At 44.0% G+C, this 21339-nt stretch overlaps 1 protein-coding gene across 3 annotated transcripts in view; it reads left to right on the top strand.

Moving 5' to 3' along the window:
* IQGAP2 (IQ motif containing GTPase activating protein 2) overlaps positions 1-21339 on the top strand; it is a 129959-nt gene that overhangs the window by 1313 nt on the left and 107307 nt on the right. For all 3 annotated transcript variants that reach the window (XM_075526980.1, XM_075526979.1, XM_075526978.1), the window contains exon 2: positions 21000-21099. In XM_075526980.1, coding sequence (XP_075383095.1) covers positions 21000-21099 — 100 coding nt within the window. The remainder of the gene's footprint in view (positions 1-20999; positions 21100-21339) is intronic.

The following is a 21339-nucleotide window of genomic DNA, read 5'->3' as shown; positions in this document are numbered from 1 at the left end:
TGCCATTGCCTGCGTGGTAGGACAGTGTCCGGACAGTGTGCTGCATGGTGCCCCAGCCCCTGGTTGGTGCTTTCTCCACTTGCCTGACATGCAGAAACTCCTCTAATGTACATGGTATGCCCACCAGGCCCCCAGCAACAGGGGCTTTCCTGTGCCGATCTGGTCTGGTTGGTATATGAACGTGTGAGTCTGGACATGTGGCACTTGCTAGTCTGCCATAAAGTCCAATATGATCAAAGATGAGGCTTTGACTTAAAGCAGAGAGCTCATCCTTTGTGCCTTGGTTCCTGCCTGGGCACTGAGGATGATTTACCTTATTGCCAGAGCTACTCAGAGAATTTGAAGAATCTCAAGCCTTATTTATTGTGGGGAAAGAGTGACCATGTTAAGGATGCTGAATATAGTTTTGAAGACATGGTCTGTCTGCTCAGTATTTATGCTTTGCTATGATAGTTCAGAGCTTTTTGCTGCTGTGACCAGGGAGAAGTTGGTGTTTTGAGTTGTAGACACTCTCCTGGTGTTTGGTTTTCTGTCCCAGGGACAGGAGTGGATGAGAGCATCCTTCTTGGCTTTTCTGATGCCACTTCCCCTCTGACCGATGCTGCCTGCTTGCTCAGGCTCCAGTGGCTATTTTGTCTTTCCGTGAGTGAGAGGTTGTGGCTGCTGTACTGCACCGCATCCTCTTTTTTTAGGATGGATTTTTTTTGCTGCAGGAACCTTTGAGATAAGATTCCTTCCAAGGGACTGGGCAAAGGCTCCTCAAATACGCCAGGCTAATGCCTATGTTTTTTAAAAAATACACCAAAGAACTCGTGGAGAACTCCATACACCAAAGAACAAACCATAGCCTTGTCTGTAGTGGTATCACAAATATGGATGTGTGTTTGGTTTTTTAGCCTGTGTCTAGAAAAGCAGACATGCTTTATCTATACTGTATTTGCCTGCCATTTTGGGAGGAGGAGAGAAGCAGCATCTTAAAAAGCCAAAAAAAAGAAAAGGCTTCCTAACTAGAAAACTTAGACCAGCATTATCTGAGCTCTTATGAAGCCCTTCATAAGTTGTAGGTTCTCTGTGTAACCAAAACTGCACTTTCGATCACTGGCAAACAGTTCCCTATGTTGAACACCACATCTATGCTGGATTTCCTAGAGGAGTTAATAAGTTGTCCAAGTTAGGCTATCAAAATGCTAAGACTCCTTGCTTTAGCGACCTAGTAGTGTTTTAAACATTTAACTTAACTTGGACTTTTGACTTTGGCTTCAGGCTCCTGGCAGAGTTTGTGTGTTGCTCTGAAGGTTAGCATTTTACTATGATAATTCTCTGCTAGGAAATATACGAACCAGTGTGTGGTTATCAGTAGCATTTCACTTTGATAACTAGAGAGGAAGACATATGCAAATCTTGGCTATGTTTTGTAGCGTGATGGATACCACTGGGGAAAAAAGTGTCCCTGGCCACAAGACCTTGCAGCACAAAGTGAGTAACTGGGAAGATGTATCCCTAACTTAAACTAGCTTTGCATTACAAGTTTTGCTGATGTATTAACTCAGAGATATGCATCTAGAAAACGTCGTAGAGCTGATAATTTTCATCTTTAAAGTCAGGAAATAGCTGAATGAAACTAGGCAAGAGGATGCCTTTCTGGGTGGGTGCTAGTTCAGGATGAACAAGGTTCATGGGAGAAACAGGAGCTCAGAGTAAAGTCTTTGAGCCTTTTCTTCGCCTGTTAGGGCCAAAGCCTTGTGGCTTTCTGGACTGCTTATTGAAATATGCCTCCCACTCTGCATGCTATCAATAGCTTAAAGATGCAGAAGAGATTTCTGCTGGTGCTCCATTGACTCTTTCAGATATTCATGTCCAGCACCAAATAAAGTGAGATCATACAAGTACAAGGAAGCAGCTTAGACAGCAGAAACCATGTTAACAGGCACACTGCAACTGAATTTACGTAGCTGGTTTCCAGTCTGGCTACAGCTGTTGCCTGGTTTATTTCCCAATCCCAGCACAATCAGATGCAGAGGTTCGCAGAATTGCAGAGAACTGGGACTTGTAATACAATTCAAGGTATGAGCCATTTTTACAACACAAATGTTTGGCGCAGTTGAAGATTATGAAGAGAAAAACTATAAATCTTGGATGTGCCTCAAGGATTAAATGTGAAGTTTTGCACATAGAAAGATAGAAAACCAGGCGATGGTGTATCTTTGAGAATGCCTTTTTCCTGACGCTCTCGGGTCCTGTATAACTAGGTCTCCCTGAAACCTGTGTGCAGAAATGAATACTTACGTTCTGTAAGAAATGTCTGAATGGCTTCACCACACTTACAGGAAGGTAATAAAGCTACAGTGGCCATGAGTGTCTGGATTTGCAAAGGATTTCAGCTATTTCCATGCTCAGAGTAGCTGAATTAACGTATGCCCCAGGTCCCTGCATACAGACTGGGAGAGAAACTAGATGCTTCAGCATCATCAAACACATCCCTTGGAGACAAGCAGCTAAAGAAGTCTTCATCTTTCTTGCCAAAGCTGGAAAGCCAGCTTCACTGGGCATAGATGGGTAAATATGGGGGACTTTGGTACCCAGTGATGAGGGCACTGCTTGTGCTTCTGGTCCTGGCTCCCAGGACTGCTTTTGTTTGGCACTAGGAGTTAGGAGATGAGACAAATAAGCAGCGTGAAGCTTTGTGAGGGAGAGCTGCCCTGCCTGTGGAGACAGACAGGGCAAACCTAAAGTGAAACACAGCCTACGCCTCTCTATGAAACTGCACCTAGCTTCTTACTTCGGCAGGATGTGAAAACTTGCAAACCGGTGCCTTTTCGAAAAGCATTTAACTTCAGAAACTATAAATTTGTCTGCATGTCTATTAAGAACAGGGAAACAAATGGCTATTTTTCAGTTGAAGAGGGGAAAAAAAATCTTTTGGTAAAAGTTCCATGGGATTTTTCTAAGTGAAAACAGATGGGGTTTTTAAAGCTAAAAAAAAAAAGAAAGCTTAACTGTATCCTATGCATATATATTCTTTTGGGCGTATACTTTTTTGTAGTACTTGTGGCTTATGAGAACACTTTTCTTCTTTTTTTATTGATGGGTGTAATTTGGCAACCAAATATACTGTTTATCTCTTCCACCCTTTTGTAGGTTGCTAATAATTAAACTGCTGAATGAGAACTTGAAAAGTTTAACTGCTTTGTTTAACCAACTGCACATAATTCATTTGGTAGGAGTGGTTCTCTGTGTGCTTTTTGTACAAAGCAGGCTCATCTCCCCTGAAGTCTGTTGGTAAAGAAAGGACAGACCTATGTTACAGCATGCTTAAAGCTACTTGAACGCTGTTGAAACAGGAAATATTAATATTGTGCTGGAAATAGGATTTATAGCACATGTGAGTGTGCTAGACCAAGTCCAATACTCGAGGCAGGGAATAGGAAGTAGGCAGATTTGCAGCTAGCCTCTTCTGTTAAGTGGTGTTTCAGTTATGTAGTTGTTCTCGCTCAAGATTTGCTTGATACTGTTGCTGATTCAAGCTGACTACGATTAACTAGGAAAAATCTTGCATATAAGGTGGAAAAAAAATGCCTGGCAGTGATAGGCAGGACTGGTGGGTCATATTTCAGTGGGATGATAAGAGTGTGCTCTCCTGTGCTGTGCTCCTTGCAGGAAATGATTAACCTGCTGTGTTTGCTTCACTTGTTCAGGCTGTTCTGGTGTTTTTTTGCAGCAGGTACCCTTGAACTGCCGCATGTTGTGGAATGAAAGCGCAGGTGCTGGACGGAGGAGAAGTGATGCCCACCCTGTCCTGGGGAGCACAATCAGGGAGGGCAGGGGCCGGGCACCCACACCCTGGGGAGGGGAGGCAAGCGGGGAGGGGTGCCTGCTGCGGCCACCTTGTTTGCTGATCCTTGAGGAGACGGGCTGGGACATGAGCTGGGCCCTGCTCAGCTCATTCATGGGTCAGCACTTCCTGCACCTAGGCGCTTGCATTCACCTTCAGAAAACAATGATGTCCTCTTCAGCCTGGTGCCAGCTGGGCTTTGAAGACAGTTGTCTGCAGGATGCATACAAAATCACGGAATCGTATAGGTTGGAAAAGACCTTTAGGATCATCAAGTCCAACCGTAAACCTAACACTACCAAGACCACCACTACATCATGTCCCTAAGCACCTCATCCAAACATCCTTTAAATACCTCCAGGGATGGCGACCCAACCACTTCCCTGGGCAGCCTGTTCCAATGCTTGATAACCCTCTCAGTGAAGTAAAATTTCCTAATATCCAGTCTAAACCTCCCCTGGCGCAACTTGAGGCCATTTCCTCTCGTCCTATCACTTGTTACCTGGGAGAAGAGACCGACCCCCACCTCTCTACAACCTCCTTTCAGGTAGTTGTAGAGAGCAATAAGGTCTCCCCTCAGCCTCCTTTTCTCCAGGCTAAACAACCCCAGTTCCCTCAGCCGCTCCTCATAAGACTTGTGCTCCAGACCCTTCACCAGCTTCGTTGCCCTTCTCTGGACACTTCACAGCTGGGGGAGAAGGGGCCTGCCAAGCACCTGGCACAGGGGCAGGTTTGTGCTGGTGATCAACACCCTGCCCCTGGCACTGCTCCAGTTGTGTTTTGCCAGCTGCTATTGGCAGTGGCCAAGGGTACCCTGGTCCATGGTGTTGATGGCCTCATGGTGCAGACAGTGCCTGCAGGGTGCTGTGTGGTGGCCAAGGGCCTTGGTAAGGTGTCGGGGCGGACCATGTGGCAGGAGAGGAAGGGGATGGGGATATGGTCCTTGCATGGAGGTCTTTGGAGAGGAGAAAAGGGATGCTTTGGTTTGGAGATCAACTTCCCTGCTACCCATCAAGGGAGATACTGAATCAGGTGGTGTTCATAAAAAATCTGCATGGCTCCTAAATACCTTTTGAAATGTGTAAGCAAATAAACAGCCATTAAGAACCTGTGCTGGTGGCAGATTTCAGTGTTAAATTACTGTTTTCTTCAAATGAGTATGCACTGGCAAGAAACGCTTACCTGGAGGAATTATGTCAGTTCTTTGTTATCACTTATTGCCCAAGATAAGAGGTCATCCAGGTATGAATTCTTCAGGAGTCAGATTCAAGGAGCACCTTACAGCTCTGACTCACAACTACTGGCAAACCACTATCAACAGCCCCTAAGGACCTGCTGCCTTAAGGTGTGGTGCCTGCCCTGCCTGTCAGCCAGGCTCCAAAGCTGGCAGAAACTACTGTCCTCACTCCAGGTGCTTCTCTTGTCTTGACTGTATCAGGCAAAGCAGTCTGTGGCTTCAGCTAAAGTGGGTGATGAAGGATGTGCTCTGTGCCAGTCCTTCCCTGTGGACTCTGACCTGTTTCTTCCAAAGTGCAATAAAAGCTCTTGTGGCATCTAGCAAGGCATTTAAACCGATTCTTACCAGGCTCCAAAGTCTGCTGGGAAATATGTAGTCATGCATGCTATCCATCCTCTACTGGCTGTTTCTCCTGAAAATTAAGGGTATCTTCGTGCATTTGCGCTTGATTTGTAAAGCTGTTCAGCACACTGGTTATATTTGCAGGATTGGAGCCTCACAAGCTTCTAGGAGCCCAGCACAGATTAATCCAGGGGCAGTTGGAATGGGAAACGTCCAAACTTTGTACAGAAATGTGCTTCATTAAGGCAACCACTCTTTCACAGGGTTGTAAAATGTCAAACTATAGGCCAGTAAATGTTTTACTTGTGTTTTTAAAGGGGTGTTTCAAAGCTGTTTTTTGGGGAATTATAGAAAAGTACAGGGGATATCTGTGTCTAATAGTCTGGTTGAAGTGATTAGAAATAAGGTAAAAAGTTTGAAAACTAAACAAGGGCACAGGTTTGCTTTGCTGAAAACATGATCCTGTATCTAGGCTCGTCCTCTTTCATGAGAGAAGATGCTGGTTTTAACTGGTGTTAATTACATTGGGATCCCAGCTCCTGCCTTGCTGCAGACTGTTGCAACTGGTGAGGTTTCAGCAGCCTGAACTTGCTGAGGTGCCTTCGGCCGCTCTGCTGTGATCTTCACCTCTCGCCAATGCTCATAGGATGGCACAGAGACCTAATCTGCCAGGAAGCTGATCTCTCCTTGCAGAGCTGATTTGCATTGCTGGATTTGCAGTCACTTTAGGCCTCTGCAGGGGCTGGCTGCAGATCTCACAGCTGTGCCTGCCGGCCCGAGGCGGGAGGGAGGATGGATGACACTTTCTGGCCAGGTGGGACTGTGGCAGCCAGAATTTAAATGTGTTAAAATTGCTCTGGAACCGCACCCTGAAGCTGTGGTTTCGCATGTGCTTTCAGTCAGCTTTGCTGGTGGCAGAAGCAGCCTCGACTCCTTCCATGGGATAATTTTTGGCTGGATTAGGTCCCCGGTCTGGCTCACAGCATGAACCCACAGGCAGGTCTGCCAACGCGATGTAGTAGCTGGAGCAGGGATGAGCACAAGCGGTTGGAGGAATGGCAGGTCAAGTTGATTTAAGTTGTGTTACTGCTGCACAGATATATCTGGAAAGCGTGTGTGCGGTCGGGCAGCAAAATGCGCAGGCAGCACATGAGTGCGGACTGGGGCACGGGGGAAGGAGCAGCGTGTGTCACCATGGTGTCCCCAGCTGTCTCTGCTGCCGTGCCACTGTCACCCCAGTGCCCGGCTGCCTGCTGGGGCTGCTCTCAGCTCTCCTGCCACCCAGGGAGTTTTGAGTTACAGAAATGTTTTTGAGGGAATTTTGTCTCTAGCACTGTAGTTTCATAAAGCACTAAGTGTCAGTAAAGGCACTGCAGTGTTCGCCAGGCAATGCTACAGTGGTAACGAAATTGTAAGAAACTGTCTAAATACTAGACTACTTGAACAGGAAAGAAAAATAAATGTTTTTTGTGCATAAAGTAAGATTCAAGATGCTTTTCCAACTCTTTTCTGCTGGTAAAATTACTCTTGACTTACAAGGCCTCAAAACTGTAGGGATGAGATGTGACTTGCAGTATCTACTGCTTATTTCTGGGAATCTTAGTTTTTCAATCCCGACTGATTTATCCAATCAATAGCTGGCTGGCCTCTGTTCACTGGTAAACAAGTCTTAAATTCCATATGTTCTCATTACAGTATAGCAGAATAAATAATGCATTGAAATATAAGCATGGATATGTGGTGGTGTAACTGAAATGGAACACAAAGGAGTCCTGGGGAGAGCAGGGATTATGTTTAGATGAATCTGGGACAGAGTTTTTACCAAGGAAAAACGGTCAGCTGTTTTTACGAACCCAGGCACACAGTAAATGCGATTTCACTACATCTGAGCTCTAGTTGTTTTGAATACTACTTTTCAGACCATAGCAGAGCATAGGTTTCTTTATTGTGATTTAGTGGAGGCTGGGAGATGAACCAGCCTTGGTTTGGCGTTTGAAGTTCCATGGCAGCTGACTACTGAAGGTGGGCAGACAGCTTACCTGCAAGGATTGGATGTGACTGCCTGCTGCTTTGAATTTACATCACCTCTGACTATAGTAATGATGTTTAACAAATGGGTTAGAAAGCTCCAGAAAACATACAGATTTTATCACGTGTAAAGCAAGCTTCTTGCTTGTGCTCCAATTTGTATCTTCATACAAACCACGAGAAGTAAGACCACATGGTTTTGCTGAAGATTTCACTGATGTGAGTTATTTTAGAACAAAATGAATCAAATTTCTTAGTATTGTGGGTAGTAACAGGCAAAACAAGGGCTGGTGTTTCCTGTAACAGGGATCCATGGCAATAACACTCAGCAGTTTCCCCTTTTTTTTTGCCACACTTAAACAAAATTAAGTAGCTCCATAAATGTTTACAGAGGCTTCTGATGAAAATAGAGGTGGATTTCTGTAACATATCATATCCTTTTTCCTAAAACTATGGTGGGAGGGTGCTGACTGGTAGGCTCCTTCTGTCCAGGCTGCAAATGCTGCTCATTGACAGGTTTATCTGGACTCCCTAAAAGGATGAAGAAATGAGCAGTTGAGATTTTTGGGCTCCTATAGCAGTAGCAGAATTGGTCAGCACTAGCTTCTTGGGCACGTTTGAGATGCAAATTTACATCCAATCAAGTTATTTCAATTGAATTTCCTCAAGTTATAAAGTATAGACTTTCTTGGAAGTTGACCATTTGCCTGAAAACTGTTACCAATTAGGTAGAAGTATTCTACTTGTGCTTACTCTTGACAGCCTGTAGTGTGCAGGCCAGGAGAAGCAAAAATACTGCTGGAACAAGGTTTGTTGTGACACTGGGTCTCTACAGAAATAGTTCCCATATAGAACAGGAATGGCAGAGACTCACCTGGGCAAGATACTGCTGATGGAGCAGCTATTTTTTCAGACTGCTTTGCTCCCTGTAGCAGCTGTAAATGCCTTTATAATAAGGAGGCTGACCATAAAGTATGGTCTCCAAGCTGGAAACCAGGGCAAAGATTGGAGGAAGAACCATTACAAGTCTTAGAAAAAGTCTTGATTTTTGAAGTAGTGCTTCAACAAAGGAAACAGATTGCAGCTATGCAAAAGATGACAAAAGTCAGTGCTCAGCCCTTGAGGATGTGAATTTCCTTGTTGGGTAGAGACTTCAAAACTTGCAAATGCATAGCTTAATTTGATGCTAACTTTATGCGTGTTGTTTGTACTATGGTTGCCATAATAGTGATTGAAAGCTATCTACGCTTCCTGTATTTTAGTGGTCTTGGTATTGCTATTTCAAGTAGAATGCTTGTTTTGAGGTGTTCAAACAATGCTTCTGATATCAATCATGAATAAAATATCAGGAGCATATTTAGCATTGTCACTGCAGTGCTTTCACTAGTGGAAATGGATTCGAGGCAGTGAGGAGGCTGTCCTGTCATCAGTACTTGCTGCATTAACCCAAACTTTACTTTTTGGAGTGGGCTATGGAGTAGACACAAGCAAGTAACCTGAAAAATTAAGTTCTTCAAGATGATATTGACAAAGTTTTATGTCAGTTAGAGGAAATAAGAATTTAGTAGAACTAATACAGTTATACTTAAACTTGTGAGTGTATGATTTGGGTGAAAATTTATCTTGTGAGTGCAGCTGTCAGTGACTTGTTCTGGAAATGGCAGTACTTGGTTTATTGATAAGTTAGGAGGAACATCTGGGTCCATATCTGATGATTTTGCAGTGATATGTACAATGGTGGATGTGTCATTGTCACTCAGAGCAGTTTTGACTCTCAGTATTTAGGTACTGGATGTACTGAGTGAAAGGGTGGGGGTTTGCCTGCTCTTTTCAAACCTTGCTCAAAGGTCTGTGCTTAAAGATTTAAATCTTTTGTGCTTTTGTTGTCTTCTATGGTTCTAACTCCTGATGATGAAGGAAAAAATAATTCTTGTTACTGGGTATGTATCTAAATGAGAAATAAGGGCTGGAGTTGTCCAGAAGCAGTGTGGGCAATTGCCCTGCAAGCAATGTCTGCCTGCCTGTGTGGTGTGCTTCCGAAGTGACCTAGCAGGGAGCACTGGGAGGAGGTTACTCTGGAGCCAGTGGTGCCAGCTCCAATAACGCTGCAGGCACTTGCTTGCCTACTGTGGAGTGGAGGCAGCCAAGCAGGCTTCAGGTGATAACTGAGGTCATTGCTGACATGGGACTCCCTCAGAACTGGTTACCTGCATGGATACACTGAGTTTGCCTTCTTCCTGCAGGAACATATCGTCTCACCCATGAAGCAGGAACAAAGAAGGTGCATCTTCATCCCCTGTGCCTTTCTGCACCTGTGTGGACCAGCATAGTTGGCAAGGCCAAGAGGTTGTAGGGTGAGATCCTAGCTTGTGAGCCTGATGCTGCACCTCCATCCTTTTTTTTTGTGCTTCCTGCTTGTGCTGGGCCATCTCAGCTGCAGAAACAGCTGCTGAATGCACAACAGTTTGGGGAGTTGTTTCACAAGCAGCTCAGCTGCCTTCCCAGGGGAGCTGGGAATGTCAGAGGGAGGGCAGGAACTGCCATCGTTCTGTTCAACCTCTGGTCCCCAGGGGTCCTGCTTATCACCTAAACTTACCATACCTGTATGTTGATGTTCTGCATCATATAGCATTTCTTTGTTCTTGTGAATTTTAAGCCCTTTTTTTGTGTTAAAATTGTTCAATCTCATTCTATGGGTCTGTATGTGCAAACTAAATTTTCAGATGTAGTATCCCTAATGCTTAAGTTTTTTTCTCCCCACTAAGATTAAAAAAAGCCATTGTGCCTGTAAATCAGAGAATTTGAATTACAAACTTCAAAGATATTGTAACTGTAATAATTATTTAGGAACAAAAAGCAAGGCAGTCAGAGGGAAATGTGTTGTCCAAGTTTAAGGCTGCAAACCTCATGGCATGCATATTTTTCTTTTTTTATTCACATGCTTGTGTTTGTATCTTGAAGGGAAAATGTGCTGCAACACTTCAGGTATTTTCTGGAGCTCCTTTCACAGTATGGAAGGAGTGAAGCAGATGATTTGTTTGGACCTTAGTAGGACTCTGCAACAGACTGGCTGGGGAAGGAGCAGGGGGTGATAAACTGTTGAAGGAAGAATTAATACCAGATGTCAGGGCTGAGGGTTTCTACACTGCAGTCTTTCTCATGGTGACTTCAAATTTACTCAGTGCTTAAGTGATGGTCTTGCTTATGGGTTTTTCTAGACAGGTGTTTCAGTCCTCCTGAGTCTTATGGTTCAGACCCTGAGACTCATGTAGCTCTTGTTCAAGTTACTCAGTGACACTCAGACACAGCTTTCTCCTCAGATTCTCTTTGTCTTTCACTCCAGTGTTCCTGCTTGTCATCCTCCTTTTCTGTTCTTTAAGCTACACCTTACCACATTTCTTCCAGCTGGTTACTGTACTGTGAGTTTGCTGGTAGGAAGCTTTTTGATGTCAGCCTCCCAGTCATCTGAATATTGAATCAATTTGGCAACTGTTCCCCTCCAAACAATATTGTGCAGGGCTTCTTTCAGGAGGTGTGAGGGGCTCTTCCCTTCCATTCACTCGCTCCCCCTGTCCCTCTTGTTCTTGTCTTCTTCCTTTCTTACAGCAAAAAGTAGCCTCCAGGTAGTAGAGGTTTACTACAAGTGTATCTATAAATCACTGTTCTGGTCTCATACTGTAATGCAGATGAGCTTTTCGACACTTTCAAGACTGAAAAAAATTGGACAAGGTTCTGATTTAGCCAAAAATCCTGTGCAGCATTTGCAGGGCGTTATCTTAATTGGTTACTGCTTAAATGGCCATCGGTCTTTTGAATTTCTACCAAAGAATAACGACAGTGACCAAAAACCTTAGTGTTATATTCTTCCTTGTGGACTTCAACTAGTTTGCCTTTTGGTGAAGCATCAGTGGCTCTTGTCAGACATGCTTAGCTTCTTCAGTTCCTAGGGTCCACCTTTGCCACTGTAAGCCTCATACTTTATTCTGGTCCTGCATGTTGGCTAAGATGTCTCAAACAACTTAATCAGGGTGATCTTAGCTGCTGTTTGCACAGCAGAACATCTAAACTTGCAGCAGGAATGCGATAGAGCCGTGGTCGACATCGACATGTGCGAACATGAGGGGCGGACAAACCTGAATTTGGGTTTCCTGCTGCCACTGTGATGAGTTCAGTCTGTGCCCTGCCCTTCCTACCAATGGTCTCCAGCCCCTCTTTCCTGTTCATCCCCTCCGCTTCTGCAGTGGCTTTCTGCCCCGTACTTGATCACAAATGTTTATGGGTGGGGTTGTGGCCACAGGCGGCTGTGGTGGTGGTGTGACTACATGTAATGGAGGTTGCCTTTGGGGTTCAGCAGAAGGCTGCAGGTGCCCCTCCTTTTGCTGTTAACTTGTTGTGCCTCTGCTTCCAGCTGCGTGTGTAGGCACGAATGCCTTTCAGATGAGCTTTTCACCCTTTTTGGGTAATCTTCACAGTATTTTACCCTCCACAAATCTCTCCTTTTATGTAGGTGTGCGCATGCATTTGACTTATTGATATACCTGCAATTCTTTTCAGAGAAAAATGAAATATAAACTTTCTAATGCTAGAAATAAATTTGATGGCATTTGTAGGCCAGAGACTTAGTATTTTTCTTCTGACTAAACCCACTTACAGCGTTGATACTGAGGTGTGCTGTAGATGCTAACATTTTTCTATGTCTTTCATAGTTGAGTAGTGTATTTTACTAGCCTGGCAATATTACACCGTCCTTTTCATTATTTCATTTACATTCTGCTTGTGTTAAGTTGAACTGAGGCCACCGTAGGTGAAATGGAAGAAAATAGAATCCATATGGTAAAATTTTGGCTCTTTTATTGAAGATTGTTAATGTATATTGCTAATAAAAAGCAAACAGGTTAAAGTAATTCTAGAGAAATGAACGGAGCAAATGGCAAATGTGTCAAAATACATGGAATTCAAATAACAAGTCCTTTATTTAAAAAAGCAGTGAACATATAAAGCTGACAGAGGAACCTTTCACGCTTTACTATTTGTTTCCTCATGAATTAACCTCTGGAGAAGGAAAGCCCATTGGAAATTCCTGCTGGAATGTGCAATATTATTTTGAATGCCTCAAGCCTCCAGTGATGTGCTAATCTGACCAACCAGCCTTTCAAAAAAATTGCCTCTTTTAAAGGCCACATGAAAAATGTCATTCTTGCTGTAAGCATGTGGAAACCAAGCAAACCTTTCAACCAGACTGACTCCTTACCAGTGTAGCCTTTTCCAAGCTGTGTCGAAGCTTGGCCCTGTCAATGGCTTTTGGACAAGGCAAAGGAGATAGGATGGCCTGTAAGGGAAAGAAATAACTTGTAATTTCTCTGAACACCAGTAAGTAACTGGTGTTCACTGCCTCTTCAGGAGCCACTGGTCTGAGTGCTTCCCTAGGCTTGCAACTTTTTTAGGAACATAGACTGAGGGTTTATTAGCAAAGAGTTTTAAGACGGTCCTGGGTAGTTTAAAGAAAGGAGCCAGAATTTTAAAGGTGTTCTTTGAGCCCCTGAATCTTGGGGACACCTGTTGTGCCTTGAGGTGACCAGCTAGAAAAGTACGCAAAGATAAAAAGTTACAATTTTATTAAGGAGTTATGTGAAATATTGCTGGAAACAGTGATACAGACAGTTAAGTATAGGTGGAAGTAGTTGGGCAATAGGCTGATAAATTGCATTTCATGTTTGTAATTGTAGATGTCAACACCTGAAGCTAACTGAAGTCATTTGGAGTTGGATTTTCATATACTTCCTTCAACTCCATTACTTTGTCTCCTTGTTATTCCGAACATACAGAACAATTATACTGAAGTTAAGATAAAATGAACCATGTTATTCTTCTGCACAAGGTTAAAGGACTCTAGCAGAAAAGAGGTGGCCATGCTCTGGTATCATTATACAGTAAGATGTCAGAACTACTTAATGTCTTTTAATGTATTGCTTCTACTAAAGTCTCACTTGATGGTATTGTAGAAAGCCTGAAGTTTAAAAGTAGAGTAAAGCATGTGTATACCTATAAGCAGAAAATTGAATGTTAAACATTCTGGCAGTGCATGTGGTTACTTGCTGAATGCCAAAGCTATCTTGTGTCTGTGTGGTTAAAAGACTTCTAAACTTTGTGAGAATTCAAGTATCTTGAGACATGTCTGAGGAGTCCCACAGCCTTCTGCCAATGTTGGCGCTTGACAGACTGTGAAATCAAGCAGTTTTGACACTTGGCTCCAGGAGCAGGGGCTGTGGTTGCTGTTGCATCACTGTCCCCTTGGTATGATAGTCCTAAGGTTCATGTATTGTAATAATGCTCAGTCTCTGTAAATAGATGTGGTTGGACTTGCAGTAGCAGATACATAAGACTGCAATAAGGTCTTTTTAAAGTAAATGGGGGGAGGAGGACTTGGAAGGGTGAATGAGGCTCTATGAGAAAGCTCAAGGGAAAGACTGGTTTAGCAAACAATTTTAATTTTACATCAGGATGTCTTTTCATTGGACTTCCATTGTCAACACTCCCATGCTAATGGTGTGTGTTTGTTTTCCCTGTTCGTGCAGTGCCTGGCAGTGAGATCTGGTCCAGAGCAGTGGCCCTGTAGATCCTGTGTGATCCTTGTGAGTGCAGATAATGTCTGCCTGCTGCCCAGAAGATGCATGTGTATTTCTGTATGAAAATCTGATCCTGCATGCTTCGGAGAGTGTAATAAATATGTTACGAGGAACATAGTCATTTTTCAGAGAGGAGGAGAGTAGTTCAATGTTGGAAAGGTTTGAAAAATGCCATATTGAAGAGCCTCATAATTTAATAAAGTGAATTACTCTAATAAAGTGAAACTGCCCTCCAAGTTCACAGCTGTGGTAGGTTTTTGAGTGCTTGCAGTGTTTGCCTTTGTCCAGAGCCCTTTCTTGGAGCAAATGTTCAGGGAATGGACTGAATTCCCTTAACTAGAGCCATAGAAAAAGGCTCAGGCCATCTGGTTTTATTGTTGTGGGACATGCACTAGCTGCTTGTGACTGTGCTCTTTGACAGAGGAAATCTAAAGAAAGCTGTTTAATTAGAGCCTTAAATTTTTCATCCAAAGGTAATGTCTTCCAGCATAAAAATAGACCTGAAGGTACTAAATACCTTAATAACAGAACACCTGTAATAGGTGTTTGGTGCTGTAAAGCCATTTTTTTCTTAGTAGCCTACTGAATTATCTCTGTTAACATAGTTAAAGTTAGCATATTTTCTTCTGCATATTTAATAAGCTGTTGCATTAGGTATCTGCAAGTTGATATTGGGAGTGGAGGTCGAGAGGGAACTCCTTCCGCCTCTGTAGCTTTGAGCAGTGCTTTTTCTGATATCTGTACATGTAATCCTGTCCATGTATTTTCCAGCTGCCTGGCAGGGCCGTAAGCTCCTGCCCCACTGCAGTGAGGGCAGCCCAGGTAGCAGCAAGCTTGCCTCGGGGAGCATTGCCAGCTCAGACCTGCTCCAGTTATGGGGGCTGGCTGGTGCTGCATTGGTGCAGTAGCAGCACCTGAATTGCCAACCTAGGAGTGACCACACAGAGCTGAACTGTGCTGGACATGCACCCCTGGGGTGCTGGGTATGTGAAAGTACAAGTTTTACTAGGAATAAAATATGGCACTGACTTTATTGGTCTCTTTCACATTAGGACAAAATAGTTATATGCTCTCATGTAACCTAAGGTTTTAAGTCACCTTGACCATCTAAAATGCAACTAGCTTTTTCTTGAAACTACAGCACTGAAGCGTGGTGGCAAATGCTTCACGTTCGCAGCTTGTCCTCCTGGTACAGGCAGACATAAATGGGACGCTGCCTAGAGCCTGCTGTACCAGGCTCAGCTTTCACCGTTGCTGGCTATGGCCAGCAAAGTGTCAGTCAAGAGTTTTTGTGCAAGAGGGGCTCAGCTTTTGTTTTTGTGTTTTCAGCTGCTACAGCATGGCTCTGTTAAATGCTTTTCAGTGTGCTAATACTGGGTATGCGGGGTTGGGCTCAGGCGGAGGAGGCAGGAAGGTGTGAGGGCGGGATATGCAGAATTTGCAGAATTTCTCGCCAGTGGACTGGAGCACTGCCTTGTGTTACCTACTATGTGGCCAGGATGGCACATAGCTGGGACCGCCAAATGTGGTTTAGCTAATGTTTAATTCACATACGCTGGTGAAAAACTTTTATTCTAGCATTTTACAGTATTCACTCATGTATCTCTTTTCTTCTCCCTCAATCCTGAGTTTACAAATTCTTTTCTGTCACCATAAGAGGATTTTGTTCTTTCTGTCCTCTGTTATGTCCTGCGTATTGAGCTTTGCTCTTGTGGTGCCAAAAGAGCCACCCTCCTCCTTGCTCACGTCTCGCTTTCCATGGGAAAAAGTCTCTGGTGGCAGGAAATTGAGGGGGATTGGCCCAGGGAAATAAAAGCCTCTGTTCCTTTCTTTGCCTTCTTCAGTATAAGAAGTCTTTTAGTATGTTTGTGGCAAATGCCTTATTAAAGGGTCTGCCTGCTACAAGCAGCCATGTGCTGTTCCTGAGCTATTGCAGATAGTCATATGTCTGAGTGCAAATGAATGACCAGGAAGCCTTAAATGCTGCTGTAGGTTTTGCAGGGTTTTTTCCAGCCTCAGTTTTTTAAGATAACAAAAACTGTCTGTTTGGGGAATTGTTATTCCTGAATAACTTAGAATTATGCCTTGTAAAGTGTTCTACAAATTTGCATTCAGAAGTTAAAACAAACGTTACTTTTCCTTGCATGCTCTTTGGTTATGTATTATAGAAGTTCCAAGTTTAGCTTAATTTAAAAATACAATCCATGGATCCATGGGCTCATTTGAAAACTGTTGCAAATTAGACCTGTAAAACACCTCTTATTAAATGTCATCTCAAGTATAAATATACTAATGGGAGAGATCCGGCAAGCTCAGTGTTGGTGTGGATTATCTCTGTGACCCTGGGACCTCCAAAATCCTTGCCATGGTTGTGATAAGAGGGTTAACTCTGAACTTGGGCAACATTTACACAGCCAGCACTTGTTCTTAAAATTCTTGTGTAAACTGAGCATATCTTATGTGAACCTGAAGTTTTGAATCTCTTTCCAGACACTGTTAGTAAGGTCATGGCTCCAGTGGCTCTTGCACACCCAGGCTGATTACTAGTTTCAGTAATTATATTGCAGGTGCAGAAGTGGTGGCCCTATTTCTGAAAACTTACTCAAATCCAGAAGGTTGAAATGCTTTTATGTTGTCTATTAATGCTGAGTCAGACTCAGTAATATGCCGCTTGTGCCATGTTGACTGTAGGTGCATGGGGCACCTTGGGTTGCATTGGCAGCAGCCCTGTGGTCAGCAGCTGAGAGAGCTTCAAGTATTGGAACAACTGGAGTGGCTGTCTTGGATCGGGGATCATCAGAAAGTTTTTGCAATCCATAACCAAACCCCAGACATCCACTAGTCCTAGCTACTGCCTTGCCTGATCTTCTGCTTCTTCCGTGATGGTGGTACACAAGACAAATTTCAGACAAAGATGAGAGTGGACGTAAGTGCGATACATTAGCTGATGGAAGATGCTCAGGTCTCTCAGTGTATGAACACACCCTGGCAAACAGACTTATTTTTGTGAGAAATATGTGCAATGAGAATACGTAGGAAGTTGCTAGTAGAATGTGACTTTATTTCCATTGAATCAATTGTGGGAAGAATTCATTTAGACAATTCTTGCATCATACTGAGTGTCAGAATAAGTCTGTTCTCATGTTTGTTCAAAATTAGGTGTGGCAATTAAAGCTTTAGTACTGCTTGCTGCTCCGTGCAGTGTTTCCTACACACTCTTCCTTTAGTGTTTTTCCATGAAGGATTATCTATAATGAGGGAACTTGGTGTCTTAGCACATGTGCTTTGTATGCATTGACCATTGGCTAACAGGGTGGCAACATCTAAAATGAATTGAAAGTGAGAGCTTTTAGGCTAGCTACACTGGCATTTTTATTAGTTCTTGTCAGTAGTCCAGACATACTCTTAACATTCCCTCTTTGAGGGAATATTTGATATTTTTTGCTCTTAATTCCAAATCAAAAGTTACAAAATTGATGAATTGAATCATAGGATGTTATTTTAGACGCCTTTTTTTCCTGTATAGCTTCTATGTAGTGTGCATGTGCCTTGTTCTGTGGCATTTGGATCTTTTCAGCTGCAACATTTTGTGTCTGCCTGGATCCTGCTTGGCCTTACCAGCGGGCTGGAGATCTTCAGGAGAAGCCCAGCCCTGCTTACTCTGCCCCGTAACAACCTTTATCACAGAACTCTTCCCTTGTGAGTTGAGCACTGTCAAGAAGTTACCGATACAGCAGAGTTGTGTTTATTCTTTCATCAGTCTCCCAGTCTTCTGGCTAACACTTGTCCTGTTAGCCACAAAGACTGAGCTTTCTGTCTTCAAACCAAGCTCGTTTGTGTGTTGAACTTGGTGTGGCTGGATTGATGGATGCACTTATAGGGTCTTTGTCTGAAGTTGTGGGAAGCTATATGCAGGGCTCTAGTCAAACTGAAGTCTGTGCCAAAATATATTACAGTAGATTAGACTTTAAGGACCCAAGTCTTCAAAGCAGTTTCCTCTGCAGCTCAGTCCTGGGGCCTCCTCTATCCTGTAGGTTGTCATTGCTATTTCTAAAAGTGTTTGTAACCGCTTATTTGATGTGATAGCACTGTCGCTTTGAAGCCAGTATGTGCTGGAGGGCAAAGCGTGTAATCAGTCATATCGGAAGCCGGTGTTGCAAGAGAATCCTCCCAGCGTAAGCACTGTAGGTGTTGGCACTCCCTGTGCTCTGCCTTTTCGGTGCTCGGATATTCAGCCCAGAAACAGCAGCTTTGGCCCTGGCAGGAAAGAAGCCTAATTTCCTTCCTGTGAGCTGCTCATACAGTATCTCTTCTAGAAAGGATCTGGGTTCTCCACTTTTCGGTGTCTACAACTTACTTGTTCTCACCTCTTGCCCTTTTCCCTCATTATTGGAGGGTTTCCTAAGCAGAAGAACTATTACAGTCCCATGATATCTGTCAGTGACTTCGTCTACCCTCTGAATCAATCTTTGCAAATAATTTTAATGAGGGATTTGAGGCTGGCCAGGGCTGCTTGATCTGGGATGTCCTTGTTGAGGATGGGAGGGACCTGCGGATGTGTAGATCCAGGACTAGATTGTAAAGCATTAGTGTTATTCAGGTAAATTCCTAGACTGATACTTATCAAATGGGTTGTGTGGTTTTCTTACTCCTACTTTCAGACACGCTGCCTTTTTTGCTGCTTTGCTTAATGGCTCTGGTGAGTTGTGTTTGCAGGGCAGGAGTAAATGGCTGTTTAGTGAGCTAAAAGGAACAGCGCATGGGAGCTGTGTTGTGGAGGATGAAGGCTTGGTCTGGTATCGGCTGTCCCATCCTGGTCTGCGGGGCCATAGCCTACTAGGATGGTCAGCTGGGCTCCTCTGATGGCACTTGTCTTCATCTGTGGGGCCCTCATAGCTGAGGGAGAGCTACGATGTTTGAAACATGGCCCTAGAGCCCAATGTCACAAGTAATAAAGTGATATATTACACTTCAGCGTGGTGGCTCTTCAATACTTCTCCCTCACTCTGGGGAGCTAGGACCCTTCCATAGCAGAGGAGCTGTGTCAGGGAGTGGGAGCAGCCTGTCCTGGACGTGCTGATGGTGGCGTGGGCAAGAGCAGCAGTAGACAAGCCTCCACGGCCAGTTTGCCAGGCTGAGTGTTTTACCACCTGCATCTCATGTTTGCCTCCAAACTAATGTTTTGGTTCATAGTGAGTGGTGACCTGATTACAGTATCTGGGAGCTCCTTTTAGAGTGAGTCATGCTTGTTGGAGTTACCAGACTTAAAAGGGGCTCAGAGCAAGACACTTATTTCTTTTATCGATGTATGAAACTTCTGGGTAATTAGGAAGAGCCACCTTAAAAGCAAAGGAAGATGACAGACATCAATGCTTGTGGTGATTAAAACTGAAACTACAAAGCTTAAATCAGCTATATGATACATTAACAAATGTGTGGTAGCATCAGTCCAAAACGTGGGTGAGTAGTGTCATTTCTTGTGTGTCCTCAGTAAATGCATGTGGGATTGTTTCTGTGTTGGGTTTTTTTTTTGAGGTACAGCCTTCAAAGTATGCATGTACTTGTAAAGCCCAGCTTGCTTTATTATAGTGCCTTTTACTTGAGTTGCCTGTATCAGCTACTGGAAGGTGTTTACCCACTACATGAGGCAGCTGTGTCAGGGAAATGATGAAAACTTGCTCGTGGCATGTGCAATCTCTGTGGCAGTTGAACTAAAAAAGCGTCTCACAGTGCATTTGAGGAGGAGAAGGGCCTGTGTTTTTTTACTGAGGATGCATCTTGAAGTTCTCAGCTACCAGCTCGTGGCCTGCCACAGAGAGTGGCTGGCCCAGCCCTGTGTTTCTGTCCTCTCCCTTGTGCCTGCACCAGCATGCCCGCAGGTGTGCAGCAGCGCAGATGAGGGACCTGATCTTCCTAGAAGCCTGTCTCTTCATAGCTGTCGCTCTTTGGCGAGGGCTGCCCCTTGTTCTGGTTTCCTGATGCAGCTGTGGGATTGCCAGCTCTGATGACGGGAGTGCGTGGCTGGGAAACACGAGGGAGGGCTGGGCCAGCTCTTTCAGCAGCCACTAGCACAAATAGGGTATCATTTTGATAACTGGCTTATGCTGAAGGCTGTTTCCAAAAGCTTCCCATGCTGTGACTGAAACTCAGCCAGAAGTTAGCACTACTGTATGATCCTTTAGATTCATTGCTAGAAGCATTTGGAAGAATGGCAGGTTTGCTCACAGAGGCCCTCTGTACCCTACAAAGAGAGGGAGACCAGTCATGGGTAGCAGTTGTTAATAATCAGGGTTGTTTGCAGCTGGAGATGTGCACAGAGTCATCCTTAATAAGCTGGGAGAGTGCTTTTATGGGAGGCGATGCAGTTGCAGCAGTAAGTAGGGGTGTGAATGGCACAGCTTGCTCCCGTGACTACAGCCCTCATCAGCCCCATCAGCGGGAGGCAGCTCAGTCTGTCACAGTCTCGCAGGCTGCTGAGGCTGCAGCTGGTTCCCAGGTTGCCCTTGAGATATGTTTGCAGTGCAATGTTGTCTTCGTCTCTACTGCTGAGGCTCTGCTTAGCACAGGGCTTCCTCTGAGCCTTCCACACGGGAGTCCTCAAACTCCTCTGAGGATGTGTAAGCTGAAACTCTGCTGGCTCCCAGCCTCAGCCCTATGTGTTTGAGTGCTCCATCCTGCCCCCAAACCAGGCAATGGACAAAGAGCAATACACGCTTGGTTTTAAACAAGTGAAACTTGAGGAATTCACTGTACAGAGAACAGCATCTTCTTGATGATCTAAATATCTTTGTGCACCATGCTATAAAAGGCATCTTTTGAGGAAGGATGGCTATTTTAATTTCTCTTCTGCAGTAATTTGCCTAGGTTCTCAGTAAAATTGCTCTAACAATCATGCCTGACTCGTGTGTAACTTGATATGGGTTTCTGTTCACAGCTATTGTCGACGATGAAAGGCTTTCAGCGGAGGAAATGGATGAGAGGAGGCGTCAGAATATTGCTTATGAGTATCTGTGCCACTTAGAAGAAGCAAAAAGGTAAGTAAATGAAAGCACACTTATACCTGGCCTTTAAGTAGAGAAGTTCAGGCCTGTTGCGTTCATGAGCATTGTAACTTTTAAGTCAACTTCTTGAATTCCTTGGGTTAACTTAATGTTGGAGTTTTATAGCATTCAATATGAGAAACTAATGCCCAATATGAAAAGTTTAATTCAAAGAAGGATTTAGAAATAATCACGACACTGTCCTCAGAGTTACTGCAGTGACCATCTTCAATG

Source organism: Mycteria americana, chromosome Z (genome assembly GCF_035582795.1).
Source record: "Mycteria americana isolate JAX WOST 10 ecotype Jacksonville Zoo and Gardens chromosome Z, USCA_MyAme_1.0, whole genome shotgun sequence".
In the NCBI taxonomy this organism is placed as follows: Eukaryota; Metazoa; Chordata; class Aves; order Ciconiiformes; family Ciconiidae; genus Mycteria; species Mycteria americana.
This window is presented reverse-complemented; position numbering and strand designations above follow the sequence as displayed.